Source organism: Mytilus californianus, unplaced genomic scaffold, assembly GCF_021869535.1.
Source record: "Mytilus californianus isolate M0D057914Y unplaced genomic scaffold, xbMytCali1.0.p SCAF_8, whole genome shotgun sequence".
Lineage (NCBI taxonomy): Eukaryota > Metazoa > Mollusca > Bivalvia > Mytilida > Mytilidae > Mytilus > Mytilus californianus.
In genome coordinates, this window is record NW_026262734.1 from 11,089,778 (window position 1) to 11,108,177 (window position 18,400).

The following is an 18,400-nucleotide window of genomic DNA, read 5'->3' on the forward strand; positions in this document are numbered from 1 at the left end:
AAAGACTTTCAACTTATATTATGTCGCGACTAACATTTTGGTCAAATTGTTTTATACGGCTTACGGTTCATGTGTTACAAAAACATAACAAAAAATGTATTTGATAAAGGCAGATAACTCCTATAAGATCTCACTGGATCGCTTTGTTCTATATTAGCCAAACATTCCTGATGATGTAACAAACAATTTGTGAAAAGAATTCTGTCGATATCTTTTTTTGTTACGAAGGAGATGCAAACACATGATAAACAGTGAATAGGGAGATAACTCTTACAAAGGAACTGGTTCGGCTTAGCAGGGTAAAATTTAAAAGCGCATAAACTGTACGATACAATATTAGAAATATCTAAGCGACATATTGCGAAACAAAAATTTCTAAATTTGGCGGATGAAAAAAATAATAATGATCAGAACAAATACAATAGGTCTTTCCACAGAAAAGTGAAAAGTCCTAATAATAAGAACAAATACAAAAGGTCTTTCCACAGAAAAGTGGAAAGACCTAATAATCAGAACAAATTCAATAAGTCTTTCCACAAGAAAAGTGGATAGCCACAATGATCAGACTTATTCATTACAGAAAACATACATCAGCCGTTATATCAAATACATGTCTACAATTACCAAAGATGAAATGAATTTCACCAAATTATATCTTGACATCGATTTTATTTTATAATTGAAATGAAATTAAGTGCTGCTAAAAACATTCTTAGTTATGCTTTTAACACATATTAATTTCTATGTTTTCAAATATTAACTGTGACAATGTTTAACAAATATTATTACAAATTCCATATATCAAACGAATGTACCAGACAATTTATCATATAAATGTATAACAATTAAATACATTGATATCTGTTTCATATGTACTGTTTATAAAACACATTCAAATCATTCAAAACACGTATGTCTCTCTAACCACGATCATAAATGGACTTATCTATGACTACACAGTTATTAACACGTTTGGTCATACATCCTTTCAATAGTCATGTTTTGCCATTTCAAAAGGCAATGCTTTTCTCAAACTGATATGCCGCCATTATCTGTACGTGCATTTCCCAATTCAGAAGCCTATAATTCAGCAGTTGTCTAGGTTATTTGTTCTCCACGTTCGAAATTGATTTGATATTTGTACTGTTTTGATTTGAGCACCACTGATGAGTCTTATAAATACGCAACGCGCATCTTATTATTCATTACATCTTAAATTTGAATTGAAGTTTATAAAATAGTTGATGATTTTTTACAATAACTGGGTCAATGCCATTGCTGCTGAACCTCTGTCTCCGAAAGCATCATCAGCTCAGAAGACGTTGCTCCTAAGATGACATGGAATATTACTGTTGCGGATATGATCTTTAAAATTCATGGTTAATGAAACATCGGAATCATACAAAAAAATAATTTGTTTCTACCTAAGATATGTATGGTCTTATCCAGATTTGGCAAACATTTTTGTATTATGTAAATTGTAAGCATGGCATCTTATGACATTTGAAATTCAAAAATAAATCAGCTGTTAAACATAAAATAGTTTGAAAAAATTTTGAATTTTAAAAATCCCTTCTAATAATTGTAAAGCATATGCATACGATTATCGTTTAAACTTAACCTCTCTGTTTAATCTTTTTGAATACGTCAGAGTTACCTTCACATAATTTGCCCGAATATCCCTGTAAGCAATCGCAACTAAAAGAGTCTCCTGATATAGAACAGCTACCACCATGACCACAAGGACGGCTTCTGCAAGGCGTTACTGGAAAAAAGGTAAACATAAATAAAGGCAACAGTAGTATACCGCTGTTCAAAAGTCATAAATCGATTGAGAGAAAACAAATCCGGGTTACAAACTAAAATATACTATCGTTTTCAAAGATAGCTTAAATGTTAGCAGACAATTCAATTGTTTACAAATATTTTGTAATGACGTATTGCCAGTATACTAAATCTGATATAAAAACGTTTTACAATATATTGTTTTAGTTTTATTATAATTAATACTATTTTAAAATGCATTTCGATATTTAAGATGATAGTATAATTGAAGATACATCTACATTATAAACTATTGTAAATTATGTCTTCCTGTTACCAAAAATAGTCATTCTTAAAATTAACCGGTTGCTTTGTCTTTTCGATTTTTTTTTATCCGACTAAGAGTCAAATTAGTTTTGACTGGAGTGTCAATGTTATGAGTAGACATAACTCTGGTCTTGTGTATTAAATTAAAAGCCTGATATTTTTAATGAGCTTTTGTACTTACACTTGGTAAATATTATGACTACAGTGTATAAAACGGCAGCCCTTCTTTTTTCTTCTTATTCAAGTGTCACATTTAATCAAATTTAACTTTTATAATTTTAGATATAGTAAAACATTCTTTTATATTTTGGTACTTCCTTTAAAAACTGTCACCTACTACGAAAATACAGTAATCATGTCTATACAAAAGTGTGAACCCATGTATAATACAAGCTACTGGAAAGAAATACCTTCACATGATGAACCAAAGAAGTCATCTCTACATGAACATTGACAGGTAGCGCCTGACACAGTTTTTGTCCCTCCATTATTGCATGTAAACCCATCACATGGATCAACTATGGAAAAACTTTGATATCTTAGTAGATGAAGTGGTATATGTATGCTGGTCAATTAAGAAATAATTTAAACAATTTATGACACAATATTTTGAATTCTGTTAATGTGTTTTAATATCCAAATTAGATGCACTGTACTATTCGTCTGATCAATTAAACTTGGATTCGTTTGTACCACCATTAAAAAATGACCGTAGACAGATTTGGACTTTTTTGTATTTAATAAGAACTTTGTTTATGATTGTATCTTACTACAAATGTGTTTCAAGCGTAACTCGCAAGTGGATGTAATGCAGACGATACGCTTGTCTGTCGTACTAGATTATTGGAATCTTTTGGGAAGTTTGTTTTGTGCAGGAAATTTTTCATTACTTTCCAAACGATTGGTCTCAAGCGTACTGTATGCGTTATTCCAGTTACATGAGTCTTACAAACTAAAATCGGTTTGTTTTTGAAGTACTACTATGATTATCGAAAACGTCAATGTAAAATTAAATATTTTGCTCCTTGTACAGTTTTTCATTCTGCACATTAGCATGTATAATATGATGAAAACAAATTTTAAAATCATACCTTCACACTGTTTTCCAGAATATCCTGTTGGACAAACACATATGTAACTGCCATTTAAGTTGAGACATGACGCAGAGTTTACACATGGATTACTGTTGCATGGTGTCACTGATAAATTAAGTGATTGTAAGCAAATTATTAGCATGTTTTAATTAAAATTAGAAATATGTATTTTTGGTAAATCAAATTGTTGTGCTTTTTATATTACATCCAATTTGATACATAATTTGTCTGTTTTAAAAGACTTTCAAAATTCCTTCTTATGAATATTTCAAATGAAAAAAGCAATATCAATTCTGCTTATCTCGTGAAGTTCTTTCATCTTTATTTGATTGTATCAATAAGACATACCTTCACACAAACGGCCTGAATATCCTTGTGAACATGTACAGTTAAAGATGCTTCCTTTCATATCACAACTGCCTTTATTGAGACAAGGTTGCCCGGTGCAAGGAGTTACTAGAAACAGATTATGATAACTACAATTACAATTCATCTCGCAATTTTGTTTGATTGGAAATGTATAAAAATCCATCTATTTGCACATTCTACTACTTTCAATACACTGAAGAATCAATTTTACGATATACTCTTTAAAAATCTATTTTACAACTGAACTAGATAAGGGTTTATGATTTTGGATTTTCTGAAGAAATTATTCTTTGAATTACTCAACATAGTCGAAAAGAATGTTAATATGATTAATTTTAGGTTGAACAAATATTTCAAAGATACCAAAGGGGAATCAAAAACTATATGTCAAATAAAACAATCCCATTATTGAAGAAACTAGCGAAAAGACAAACAGCAGCACATATAATACTACGATGAAAACAAAAAGGTAGCACAAAAAAGCTGGAGAATCCGTAATGATTTAGGGTAAAACTTGTACTTTATTGAATATAACATTAAGTTTGCATTGACTTTTTCCTAGATTCGAAACACTATCATTTATACTTATTACTTATCAACGGTTGCAATGGGTTGTTTACTGACAAATCAAGAAATACAATTTTAACCGTTACAAGATTTTTTTTTAGTAATTAGCAATTGGCCACGATAAATTGAAAATGATAGTAATTTCATATTTCAAGTTCTTTGAATATTTTAGCCACAATTCATCTACTTTCGTTTTCGTAGGCAGAATATGTTGCTGTTCAAGACATCTTGATTTATAATCACATACCAACAAATAAGTTTCTTTACGAAAAAGAATTAAAAAAAAATAAATGGTAAATATTTGTCATTTATTTCATTATTTCTAAAAGTTCTAATCAAAGCATAAATAATCATTTATTACCTTCGCACAATTTTCCTGAATAGCCTTCTTGACATCTGCAATTTAAACTCTTGTTCGTTATAAAGCAATGACCCCCATGAAAACAAGGTGCGCTGTTGCAAAGTGTTTCTGGAATGCAAAAAATGAATCTTGGCAAACACCATCTCATGTTTCTAACTATTTGTCATGATTGCTAGTTTCATGTCCATATCTGTGATAGTTTATTGTTAGTTGTTATAAATTTATCATTAATATAAATCATGCCTATGCATATTTTGTATGTCATGCATTCAACGAATTTAATGTGTGGAGAGAAAAGTTTAACAAACGGCCAACACAAATCATAACTACTGCATCTGTGAACCAACAACAATTATATCAGAAAAGCTATAAATATGAAATACCTATGTTACTTTGTTGGCATCTTAATCAAGTTAATATATTAATATATGATCGCTTTTGTTAATATCGCATCCATTAAATCTGCAACTTAAACATATTAACATACCCGGACACATTTGTACGACCCCGAGCCGACCATTCTTTGCTCGTATTCTTAATTACTGGACGGTACAGGGATAACTTGCCTAAAAGGTAAAAACCTGGTAGAGTTTTTGGACATATTGTAGTGTAATTTTTACCTGTACATTTATCGCCAAGGTATCCAGGCGGACACACGCAGGTGAACGTTCCATCAGCATGAAAACATGATCCAGAGTTTTTACATGGACTGCTGCTGCATGGTGTATCTAAAAAAAAAAGAACATTCTGCCACAAAATATACGTACAATCAATATTAGTCAACTATTTTTATAGATTTAGATGTAAACAAGTGGCACAATAATAGTTTACATGTTAACAGGATATTATTTAAGGCCGTGTTGTGACCTTTAGTTTCTTAATTACACGTCATTTAAACTCTGTTGGATACTTGTCTGAAGGAAAATCATACCACAGATCCTTATTTTTATATGTATAACATTTCATTCATTTGTTTTTTTTGGTATTCATATTTGCATTATTGTAGAATATGTTCAAGTAGAACTTTCATTTACGTGCTTGCACTAATTTTTATTTCCATAATGTTTTACATATGTAGTACAAACACAAATGTCATACATAGTGTTCATTTTCCATCGAGCGAATATTTAACTACAAGTATTCCCATTCTTTGTATAAGATCTCCATCAACTATTAAGAGAAGCTGTATCCTAAAGAACATTTGTAAAGAACCATCATTAGACCCCTGTAATTGACGAAAAGGAAGACTACTTCTTAAAACCTTCTGAAATTCTGTTTATAATGCTTAATGAATAAATTTGATCGGGACACTTTAGTGATGCATTAGTATTTGTTGTCACAGTGATGTAAAAGATGTTAAATTTGACTTGGGATTACCGGTTTTACACATAGTTTTCAGAAAGAAAAAAAACAGTTTAACATCATTGAATTCATCTTGTAGAGAAAAAAAACGAGGCGTAAGAAACCAAGGGAACAAAACTCGTAAATCAAAGAGAAACTGACAATACCATGGCATCAAAACGAAAATCAAATCACAAGTCTAAAAAATCTTTAAAAAAACAAAGAGTCAGCAACACGAACCCCACACAAATCATGGGGTGACCTCAGGTGCTCCGGAAAGGTAAGCAGATGCGGTTTCCTTAGTTAGTGACATCTGTTATGTTGCTCATAGTAATTAAACATTCGGTGATAGGTCTCATTCGGAGATATCAATATTGATGAAAGGAAGGCCTTGGCACATATATAAATAAGCAGTTTCAAAACCCTTATACAACTACAATAAACCAAAATGAAAATATATATACTGATATAGAATCCTGAGTACTCAGCTTCTCATCTTAGGGCTACATATCATACTAAAGACAACTAAACACCACTTGTATTTGCCAAAATCCTTGCTGCCTCTAAATAATTCTAACATGCCTTAAAATTTAAATGAAATGTATATACCTGAATTGAATGTTACTAATTACTTCTATTTCCGTTTTCCACCCTTAATATCATAATTTCAAATCAAAAACGTTAATCATGCATTGCTTACAAGTTATAATAATGTCTTTTGTATAATCGGTCAAAACGTTAATCATGCATTGCTTACAAGTTATAATAATGTCTTTTGTATAATCGGTCTACTAAACTTTGTACTTTTATTTTACACACCGTAAAAAAAAAGTTATTGTGTGTAGCTCAAAATGTTTGACATATCTTACCTGAATTCTCCTTTGATAAATTTCAAAATTATTTAGAAAATAATGTTACATGCGCAGTTGAAATTCGATGGATTTTGCTGATCGTGTTAAGTTCCTTTTGGTCATTTCCACGTATTCATGCACTCATATAACCTTTGCATTCACATTTTTATGCATCCGCGTTAAATAGGATTTGATTTAGATTTTTGGTGTTTCAACACCACTTTTAAGCACCGCTTTTGGGCTATTTCGTGGCGACCAGTTTTTACTGGTGGAGGAAGCCGGAGTGCCCGGAGAAAACCAGCAACCTTCGATAGGAAAACTGACAATCCTAGTCAATTAAGATTGGATTCGAGTGCACCCGCACGAGCGGGGTTCGAAGTCACAACCTCAGTGTTGACTGGCTAGTGATTACAGTAGTAGCTACTTAGACCACTCGGCCACCGAGGCCCCTGCGTTAAATAGGAAGATTAATCTAGGAACGCACTTCTGACTCTCCAAATTTACAAAGGATTTGTTATTTACTAGCATTTGGTCGACACCGTAGGTATTGCTAGCCTTCGATGATGTTCTCACCTTAGTAAATAGTTCTTCAGTACTAACATAATTTGGAAATTCCTATCCTTAACTGTTTCTCCGATAAGTATTAAAATTGTGAATAAACTAAGGATCCAGCTCCCTCAGGAACATTTACCTAAATGGTTTCTGAAGTTCATTTAACAAAAGTGCTTTTAATTCCTTGTACATCATTACCTATGATGCAGTGATGATTTTGGTGTCTAGACAATCAATACTTAAAGAATAGACAATGAAGACGGGGAATGTGTCAAAGAGAATGCAACCCGACCAAAGTGCAGAAAAAAGCCCAAGAATACCAATGGGTTTTCAACGCAGCGAGAAAATCCTGCACCCGGAGGCGGACTACAGCTGTCCCCTCAACAATAATGAATACTAATTCAGCAAAATGATCGCCACAGTAAACTCCGGAAACATACAAATGAACCAAAATAAAAAAAACACACGAGACTAACAAAAGCTAAAGGTTCCTGACTTTGGATAGGCTAAAAAATGCGGGTTTAACATGTTTTGAAAGACCTCAATCCCCTCTCTAGTCAAATTGAAATTAACAAACAAACAGTACAACTGATAGTTTAGAAGAATTCCGAGTCCTCGTTCGAATAGGTTACCGAGGACACTAACAAAATTGAAAAAGAAAAACATAAATTAAAAAAGGACTACTAGCAATTAATGACATGCCAGCTAAAGACCTCAATTAAACTGATTAAAGGATTATGTCTTCATCATATGCAAATCAACCACAATCCCTCCCGTTAGGGTTTTAGTTTCATGTCATCATACGTTCATTATACGAGAAGAACATAGCCCGTATCATGACAACAACTGGTTTTAGAATAAATGTGTTTATTTTAGATGCAAAAACCCTATGAGTGAACCAAAATTTATTCCAAAATAATGCCATCTTCAATGACTGAACAACATTATAGTAACTATGTCCCGTGTGAATAAGTCTGTCTAAAGGTTTGGTTAGCTTTTGAAGTAAATAACGACATTTTTACGCTTGAATAGAATATATCCATAAAAAGGTTGATTGTGAAATACCTGAACGTATAAGATGTCTGCATGTTGATTTATATTTACGAATGGTGTCGTTGTATCGATGACATTTCATTTATTTACACATTACGTGTTACTTACGTTCCTGTTGTTCGCTTTGGTTTCCTTGTGTATATGACGGATATTGATGTTAATCTGTGACAGAAATGAAAGTAGATATTATAAATGTTAACCTTAATAAGATGTATGTCGACTGATCTGTGACAGAAATGAAAGTAGATATTATAAATGTTAACCTTTATAAGATGTCTGTTGACTGATCTGTGACAGAAATAAAAGTAGATATTATAAATGTTAACCTTTATAAGATGTATGTTGACTGATCTGTGACAGAAATGAAAATAGATATTATAAATGTTAACCTTTATAAGACTATTAAAACTGATCGTTGACCTGATAAGCAATTTTTTTTTATTGCGGGGGGGGGGGGGGGGGGGGGGGGAGGGGGATATGTAATGGAGATAGATTAACAAACAAGGTGGATTTTATTATTTACAATTGACTACATATATATTAAATAGAACTTCCTTATTTGAACAATTGGTAATTATGTTATTTACAAGGTATGTGTAATCCATTAAAGGTTTTTTTTATTTGTATTTCTAACGTTTTACGTATTTATACATCCCTTTCTTTCAAACACGAAATTTATTAAGTGTTATTTGCATTGAATAATATTGTGTACCAAGTTATCTCTTTACTATGAAATAGTAGTTTAAAACAAATTATATATACCTGTTTGACGAAGCATCCATACCGCCAAAAGTAGAGACACTACTAAAAAGCTTATTGTGGTCAGAAGAAACACAAATGTACAACATCTGAATTTTCTGTTTTCTTGCGTCAGTGACTTGATAACGTGCGCTTGATTAGTAGGTCTATGAACTATGACCATGTCTCCAATACTATTGTTGTCATTGTCCTCTTTGCCGTAAATAGGATTTTCAAAGAACTGACTGATACCACGTATTCCGTCTATATTTTCGATCTTCCCTTCATTTTTCTTAAACGATGGTAACTTATCTTCTTTCAGTTTTCTTTCAGAACAAATTACTGCGTGCATTTCAGAGATGTTTTCGTCTTCATGATCAATCTGAGTTACATCCATTTTTATATGTACGACTTCAGACTACATACATGCAATGTTAGTTTGCATAAAGTGTTTTATGTTTTGCACGTTGCAAATTATTTCAAGTTATGGCCAATTCAACACAGGAGTAAATGTATATCAGTTCATACGATATGAAGGTCAAGTTTGAGAGATACGGAAACTTTGTTCGAGTCCTACCAATTATGAAATAAGTTGATACATGATTAAAAATAAAATGAAATAGTATATATTGTTAAGATTAAGGATGTTAACCACTCACTATGCAACATCTCCTTAATATTTCGAAACCGAAAGATGATAATTTATTGCTTTTTTTATCAAAAATAGATTGCCCTGCAATCCATGTATCTATTTCGTTTAGCTTTAAACATACATTATGGTGGATATTTTGAAATGGAAAAAAGGAAAGCTATTTATTAAATAATATAAAAAAAGATAGCCTTCCATATTCTTGACAAAACCAAACGCGCTAGTACCGATGTTATGATATTAAATTAACACCGATTTCCCAATTTTATTTATTCTATCTATGCCTGGGGATAGATTATGTTTAGTGTTTTGAATGATTTTAATATTGTATGGACAATATATCAGCCAAGGTGTGCCAACTGCTAATCGGTAAACAATTTCTCATCCACTATTACAATCCGTTGTGTTGCTTATTTCAGGTAAACATCCGGGGATACGATATTTCTGGCCTTTGATTAACAACTCTTTAAGATATTCATTGACATGACATGAACATTGTTTTACAGGTCAACCGTTTCTTTTAAAGTGTTCTAAAGGTGCCAGGAGATCTGTTCTAGAGACTGTTCTGCTAACAATTTCTGGGAGACAGCTGAACCCAAATGTATCCATAACTGATTTATACTCATCTAGTTTTACAGATTGTTTCCCTTACACTTTATATGATAATTCCTCAGATATCTTTTCTAGCTAAAAACTATTTTTTTCAAATATTTGTATCTCAAGAACAAGCAAACGGATTTATCCTTATATGTTGATAAAGTCCATAACGCATACATTGTTGCTAGAAAACCATATGCCAATCATAATATTTTATTATTTGAATTAAGCAGCTATCATCCATAACGGTGGTAGGACAAACCCTATCAATAACACCCACTATATTACCGAAATCTTTAAAGGCAAAAAATTATAAAACACGAAACAATTGTAACGATCATAAAATGGAAACTGCTACTTTTCAGAAGAAAAAAAAATGCTCACATTTCCTTTGTTTTTAAGAAGTACAAAATAAAAAAGTAGAAATGGAATCCAATTGTCTTTTTTCAGTTTTGTTGTGAGATATCAAAACGAAAAATGAAAACATTTCCATTTTTTATTATTTGATTTAATATATCAAAAACGAAAAAGCTTTTGTTTTTAGTTTTTGTTTTTGAGAAATAAAAAATAAAAAACGAAATTAATTTCGTTTTTTTTTTGTTTTTTTTGTTTTATGAAATCAAACACGGAAAATGAAAACACTTCCGTTTTTCGTTTTTCCAGTTTTACCTATAATTGATTATTTTCAGATGAATATCCTGCAAATTGTTTCTGTTATTTTATTTCATTATGTATTAACTAGTGGGGCTTTCTCAAAGATATCAAACACGTCTTCTACTTCATCTCTACAAATTAAAACACATGTTAACCAAAAAGTTTACAAAACAAGAACTAAAAAAGACAAAAAGTTAAGATTTTCAAAGAAATTATATGTACAATCCTTGTAGCGAAGTGTGTTTTTTTCAATATGTAAACTTTTGAAATGCAAACTAGGAAAAAGTTAAAATTCGTTTAAACAAAACATAAGTCGTCTTCATATTTTAAACCAAACACATATTGTTTTGCAATTTCTATAAATTAATTTCATACTGTCATTTCCCAAAAATCTTTCAATGATCTTTAGCAAAGTCCATCATAGTTTCTCCTTTGTTAACCTTGAGCTTTCAACAAAACACTTCATTTATGATAAGGTGACCAATCGAAACTTGAAATGAAAATAGATCAGTTAATATTTGTAATTAAAACGAATAATAAACCACACATAATCTGAGTTATAAAAGGTAAATAGACCTTTAAAATACGTGTTCTCTATGTGTAAAATAATGTCATTATTAAACACATGCAAATAACAAAATAGAAGCAAATAAAGTCATAGAATCTATGTATCTTTACATTGATATACACTTGACAAAAATATTTGTTTAAGCATGAAAAAATGTAAAATCACAAAAATACTGAACTCCGAGGAAAATTCAAAAAGGAAAGTCCCTAATCAAATGGCAAAATCAAAAGCTCAAACACATCAAACGAATGGATAACAACTGTCATATTCCTGACTTAGTACATGCATTTTCTTATGTAGAAAATGGTGGATTAACCCTGGTTTTAAAGCTAGCTATACCTCTCACTTGTATCTCAGTCGCATCAAACTCCATTATATTGACAACGATGTGTGAACAAAACAAACAAAATAGGTAAAAATATCACAAATAGGGGTACAACAGCAACACGAACCCCACCACAAATTGGGGATGATCTCACGTGCTCAGGAAGGGTACGCAGATCCTGCTCCACATGTGGCACCCGTCGTATTGCTCATATTAATACAAAGCCGGTAAATAGTCTAATTCGGTAGGTCATATTCGTGAAAAGGAAACGGGATTGTAGTTACGACATGAGGAACATATCCGATATCATCTGTGAAACGGATATTCCATAACGGTCAACCAACTCGTGATGGCGTTCGTAAAATTTACGAAGTGATGATTTCAAATTCACCATTTGGAACTCTTGGTAAAAAATGGAAAGGTCACAATCGGGAAGCTGAAATCATCTCTTTTGTCGTAAAGTTTTGTTTTCAACCGACCCTCATTGTTAATTTCTGATGTAAGTCAAGATATGAGGCAGACTTAACTGTATCTGTTGTATCCTTTATCTCTTCAAAACAGAAAGTCCCTAATCAAAAGTTCCTTTTGAGAATTTAGCAATTTTAAAATATTAAAGTGTTTCATCGAGAATAGCACAGTATTTCCGGAATTGAAGCACACACAAAACATTTGCTCAAAACGACTTACAATGATGTATTCATAAATTTTATAAAATGATTATGTTCGTTTAGATAGGTTGTTCTACACATTTATTAATCGTGTAAGTGGATTTGTTTTGACAAATACACAGCTGAAATGTTTTGTTTTTCCTTATAGAGTCATGCATATCATGAGACGCTTACCCTTTCGATGCATCCGGTCTCGCTCCTTTTGTAGTTCATGTAATTCCCTAAGTTACCTTTATTTGTCTCTTTCTAATCGATTTACGAGATTTGAACATCGTTAAACTATTGTCGCCTTAATTTGCTAGACCGAAAGTAGGTACAATGTAATAGTGTAACTTTTGCGAAAAGGACTCTGATCTAGATTAAGTAATATATTGATGTACAGTAACAAAACACCATTATAGCTTCGTAGAACTATTTAGTTTACAAAATCATGTATTACAATACACATTGTCGGAGTTTCTTGTTTCACCAGATTAAAATCGCCGAATAGACGGAGGCAACATACTAACATTGGAAATGTTTTTGTTATGAAATACACGGATAAAATATTTCGCTTATTTCTACATTTACTAACAGTTACACATTTTTTATTGTTGAATTGTCTTTACCTCAATTTCCCCCTAATCCATTAAAGATGTAAATGTATCATATACTTATTTCCCACCAAGCATGTGTGTTTATTTTTAAATATAACAATGTATATCTACGGAGTTAACATTACGAATTACGCGTTGTGTGGCATTATTTTTCAATTAAGTAGGCATAAATGTTGTTGACTGTATTGTGTGTCATATATAGGTTTAATGCATTACTAAGTGCTTTGCCATTTACCTTAAGATAGCGACAAATAATAAATAACAAGCCTAACATATGAGAGACGTAAAACAAAACAAGCCTGAAATAAGTCCCCGGTTTTTAATTCTACTAAAAGTTTTAGAAAAATGGATGCCTTATTACTTTATATGTTATCGAATTACTCAAACTAAACTGCATAATTGAAAACATGAAAATAAGGAAAGGTTGTATGATCGCCAATGAGATTACTATACATCAAAGATCAAAGGACAGAAAGGTATGAACAATTTTAATATATCATTAAGACTGTTTATATTCGAACTACAATAATTTTCATCAACTTTTAAATGTTTATACTTTGAATGATTAACCGCTTAAGATCATGATCGTCGGACTATGAACAGTTATTTCAAGATTTGTCTACCACTTGGTGCATGGCTCTTCAATTACAAGTGTAAAATCCTCTGTTTCAAGTACATGTATGTGTTCTTAGGAACCTTCCACTTGAAATAAGTACATAATAGTATCGTCCTGATTTACAAGAAAAGACAACTATTTTAATAAATCAGGATGAGTTTCAGTTCGAAAATTTTCTTCTAGGGAAAGATGACAACATTAGTACAAAACAATTGAACAAAATATGAAGATTGAATAACACAATATACAGCTTTGGGTGCAATAAGAGTACCACAATACCATAATCATCTGTTTATGACTTGCATTGCATCATTTGCGCATACGTTTATACATGTATTAAAATATCAAGTTAATTAAAAAAAACAGTCAATAATTCTACATTTCGAACTTTGAAAAAGGCCAGGGAAGGAGAAGGAGGGATGGGCGACTTCATTATATTTTTTCGGCTGAGTCTATGCTTTATACGTCAAAAGTCTTTTTGTTTGCTTCAAATACAAATATGTGCTTTGCTTGATGAAAATACAACAGGTGTTTATCTTGAAGTTGCCTACTATTTTATACAGAGTACTCATTTCGTTGTGTGCTCACATATCGCTACATGTATGCGCAGCCTTTATTCAAAAATAGGATGAAATGTAAGGTATGTGTTAATAAAAAGCAGCCTTAAAAGGTATAACAAAATAGCCGAACCCCAAGGCAAACACAAAGAGGTGAAGTTTATAAAAACTGACAAAACGCAAACGCTATCAATAAACGGAACAAGTGAAATCGACATTCAGTTTATCATATTCCAATCATCTGGATCATTATTGATTGATTGATTGTTTGTTTAATAACGTTCAGTGACAAATATATCGTGCACATTTAAGACGAGATAAATTTAACAATAATTCATAGGCAGGATATGTAAAGTAGTTCGACAACACTATTAATCTATGACATAGTTCGGATCAGTGTACCAAGTTTTAATGCCGTGCATATAACTTTTGAATCGATTAAAACTGTTTCATTATAAAGAACTGTCGATCAGCACCCATAAATACATCAATCTCATGTGTAAACGTTTATACAACGGATACATTAAATCATTGAGAGGAGATTTACATAAAGTTGTTTAATTTTTGTTTTACAGCAGATAGATCAAAATATTTAAATAATAAACTGGTCTCATTATGCAAAATACCTCTATTACTAACAGTACAAATATAATTAAAAATTTGTGTCAGTACATTTTAGTTTGGTCAATTTCATTTTTGAAAATATTTGTTTAATATTTAACACAAGTTTTGTTTCTATTTCAGGCGACAGATAACCTTTAAATACGTTTTCACTGCGATTCTGATTACACATTTCACTACTTAGTCACGTCAAATTCTCAGATAACAATGCTATGTCAAACTCTTTAATTAACATTGCAGATCATATTATCACCGTTATGTTAATAAGTAGTGAAATGTGTAATCAGAATCGCAGTGAAAACGTAATCAAAGGTTATCTGTCACCTGAAATAGAAACAAAAAAATGTGTTACATAAACAAATATTTTCCAAAATGAAATTGACCAAATTAAAATGAACTGACACACATTTTTAATCTTATTTTTACTTATTTTAAAGCTTAGGGACTTTGCAGTCAAAAGGAGTCTCATTCTTCATTTACAATGTGATAGACTGCAAATTAATAAAGAAATTCCAAGACGAAGAGTTTAGGTTAATTTTGATAAATGTTGAAGTTGAAGATAACATAATATTAGTGTATGTTTTTTCACCAAACATATCTAGAAATGAAATGTCTTTTATAAAACAAAAAGATAAAGACATGGTAATCAAAAATAGTTTAGGTATGTTTATTACCTGAGGGAACATGAATGCCACGTTTAATCGTAGTAAAATAAATACGTCAACAAAAACATCAAAACAGAAAAAAATCTGTATCTAGTCTAAAATCTTTTAAAAAACACAAAAAGAAAGTGATATACGGAGACAACTATCTGGCAATAAAATAAATTCACATGGAGACGAAGAAAAGGTGTTAATGAAGCATCAGATATTAATGTATTTTGAGCTAGTCATGAACTAAGAACTAAAATAGAATCAATCGATATAAGACCAGCTATGTTTACCGAAACAGACTATCAGCTGGGGTAAAATCTCTTGAATAAAAGGTTGATCCCATTAAAAATGGATGGGAAATTTCAAGATAAATAATAGCATTTTAGTTAATTAAGAGTATCAAAACATTGTACAAAGATAACTTAACAATATGAATGTTAACAGTCAATTGCCAATGATATTAGGTTCAATGCAGTCTCGTTGCAGAAGTAAGGTTATATACTACAGTACAGCATTTTTGTAAAGGAAAGGAACAAAATAATATTGAAGAAATACAAGTTACAAAAACTAGATAAATTAAGAAATAAGAAATGTAAGGTGTTTTTTCATGATAAAATAATTTTTTTTTAAATCAGCATAATGAAATATATGAATCAAAATCAAAAGAAGCACAATTATGATCTAGCATAAATGTGTTAAAGAAGGGAGAAAATACATAATTATTCTTAAAATTAGAAAAGACCAGGTTAACGAAAAAAAGACAAAAACAGCAAGTATGTTATGAATACAGAAAATAAAGTCATCTGCGATACCAGAATTAAATTTTCGGGAATCACTGAATTTATAACATTCATGTTGACAGGCTCGTGATTACTGTAGATAGACATCTCAGACCACTCGGCCACCGAGGCCTCGGAAAATCGTTTAATAATTTCGAATACACTTGCACATTCTTAAATATTGTTATTTTCCTCTTCAGTCAAATTCAGTATGCCACTTTCAAATTAAAAGTTGTCAGATATTTACTTGGTCAGATATTTCAGTCGACTTATTAGATGTTTAAGTCTTCTTGGAATATTGAGGTTGACATGTCAGACAATTATCTGACAAGTAGGAGGCAGAAATATGCCATCAAAGTGTGGTGTTGTCTCACTGAATGATTTTATTCGTATAACTAAAGGTATTTCCAACAGCATTTTATCGATGTTTATTCGATATGTAGTAATCCTTTGGAATATCAATATTAATCAAGAAATGTAAAGTAAAGGTATGGAAAGTAGTATGTATTACGATTTGTTTGTAATTTACTGTAACTTGTTGTAGATATAAAAGATAAATTGTCGAATTTGATTTTTTATTAAAGTTGTGTCCATTGATTTGTATGAAGTTCGGAAACAAAAACGATCAACATTATAATTGATACGAATATCATACATGTATGATGTAAGTGATATTTGAATTTCTAACTTGATCTTGAAGATTTTAGTAAACATGTATTGAAGACAGTACTTTGACCTATATTGGTTTACTTTTATCAATTTTGACTTGGATGGAGAGTTGTCTTATTGGCACTCATACCACATCTTCTTATATCTATTAAATATTTGTTGTTGTGTTGTTCACTTATTGAAGAGTACCAAAATCAAGTTTTATTAAAAATTTTATATTGAAAAGAAGAAAGCTTTTCAACGAGTTGAAATAATAAAAATAATACAGTCTGAATTTATAATGTATGTATTATTATCAGCAGAAAAATAGATATGTTACAAAAATGACATAACGCAAACAGACGTTACATTTTTTGTGACGGGAGACCTCTGTGGAGTCATATAATTGGTATTGTTTGTTTAATGCTAAAAATGAGATTGATATTTGAAATAATGCCGTTCAAATGTTTTAAGTTAGGAGGTATTCTATGTTTTCTGACTAGATGAGGTATTTTGCAAAGTTTTACTCATTATTGATAATTCTTTATTGGACGGGTTTTATTTAAGTGTTGTTGTGCCAGTGTACTTTTAGATGGGTTTCTGGTAATTTCGAAGTTTTCATGGCATTCGTTCGTGAAAATTTGGATTTCTTTGCTTTCAACGCTTTTCGATCTTTTATACATAAGGATATGCGCTATCAGCATTTGATAATATATAATCTCGCTATAAATGCATTCTCAACTCTCGTGAGGTAATGTATTGATTATTTTTTCCTTGGTGTCTACAACCAAGAATGACCCCTTACAAGGTCTACTCGATACAAAAATAACGCTATTTTCGTCTTAAACATATTCTGTCCAATAGCGTTAATTCTCCTCTTCCAAATGGTAAAGCATTGTTAGATTTTTTACATTTGTGAGTACCCGAAAATAAGAGGAATCATGGTAGACCAACATTGGTATTTTCCCCGTTTAAACGAAAACAATATGATGTTCTCGTTAGTATTTGGACAACTGATTGACAAAAGTATAAAAAACGATGAGTTTATATAGCAAATGTAAATACGATCCATGTAAACATATTGAACCTTGGAATGAATTATTCTGAAGTGTTATCAGTTTTGCGCTATAGAAAGAACTTTGAATATAGTTTTCTTCGGGACTGAAATTTAAATCCTTTTTAATGAATTGAATTATCCCTAAAGATACATGATACACAGTTAAGAAAACTTATGTTCCTACATCCTGTCGATACATAAGTTTTGGTATTGCTTTTCACAGACTGTCTTAGACGTCAACACAAAATCCATTGGATGTGTACTGATTGAAATTAAGCCTGAGAAAACTTTTGTATTTATTAGTTTAGACGATGGGAATTTGATGTTCACATTCGACCAAGTATACCTGAACTTTTGAAGTGAGAAAATGACCTGAACGTGAAAACTTTACGCCA

At 31.2% G+C, this 18,400-nt stretch overlaps 1 protein-coding gene across 1 annotated transcript in view; it reads right to left on the bottom strand.

Annotated features, from left to right (window-relative positions):
• LOC127711453 (fibrillin-1-like) overlaps window positions 1–8,436 on the bottom strand; it is a gene marked incomplete at its 5' end in the record, with an annotated part of 283,783 nt that extends 275,347 nt beyond the window's left edge. The window contains 7 exons of the mRNA XM_052217522.1: window positions 1,658–1,765; window positions 2,502–2,609; window positions 3,183–3,290; window positions 3,534–3,641; window positions 4,483–4,590; window positions 5,103–5,210; window positions 8,388–8,436. Of these exons, the coding sequence (XP_052073482.1) occupies window positions 1,658–1,765; window positions 2,502–2,609; window positions 3,183–3,290; window positions 3,534–3,641; window positions 4,483–4,590; window positions 5,103–5,210; window positions 8,388–8,436 (697 nt within the window). The remainder of the gene's footprint in view (window positions 1–1,657; window positions 1,766–2,501; window positions 2,610–3,182; window positions 3,291–3,533; window positions 3,642–4,482; window positions 4,591–5,102; window positions 5,211–8,387) is intronic.
• Between the last annotated feature and the right edge of the window lie 9,964 nt (window positions 8,437–18,400).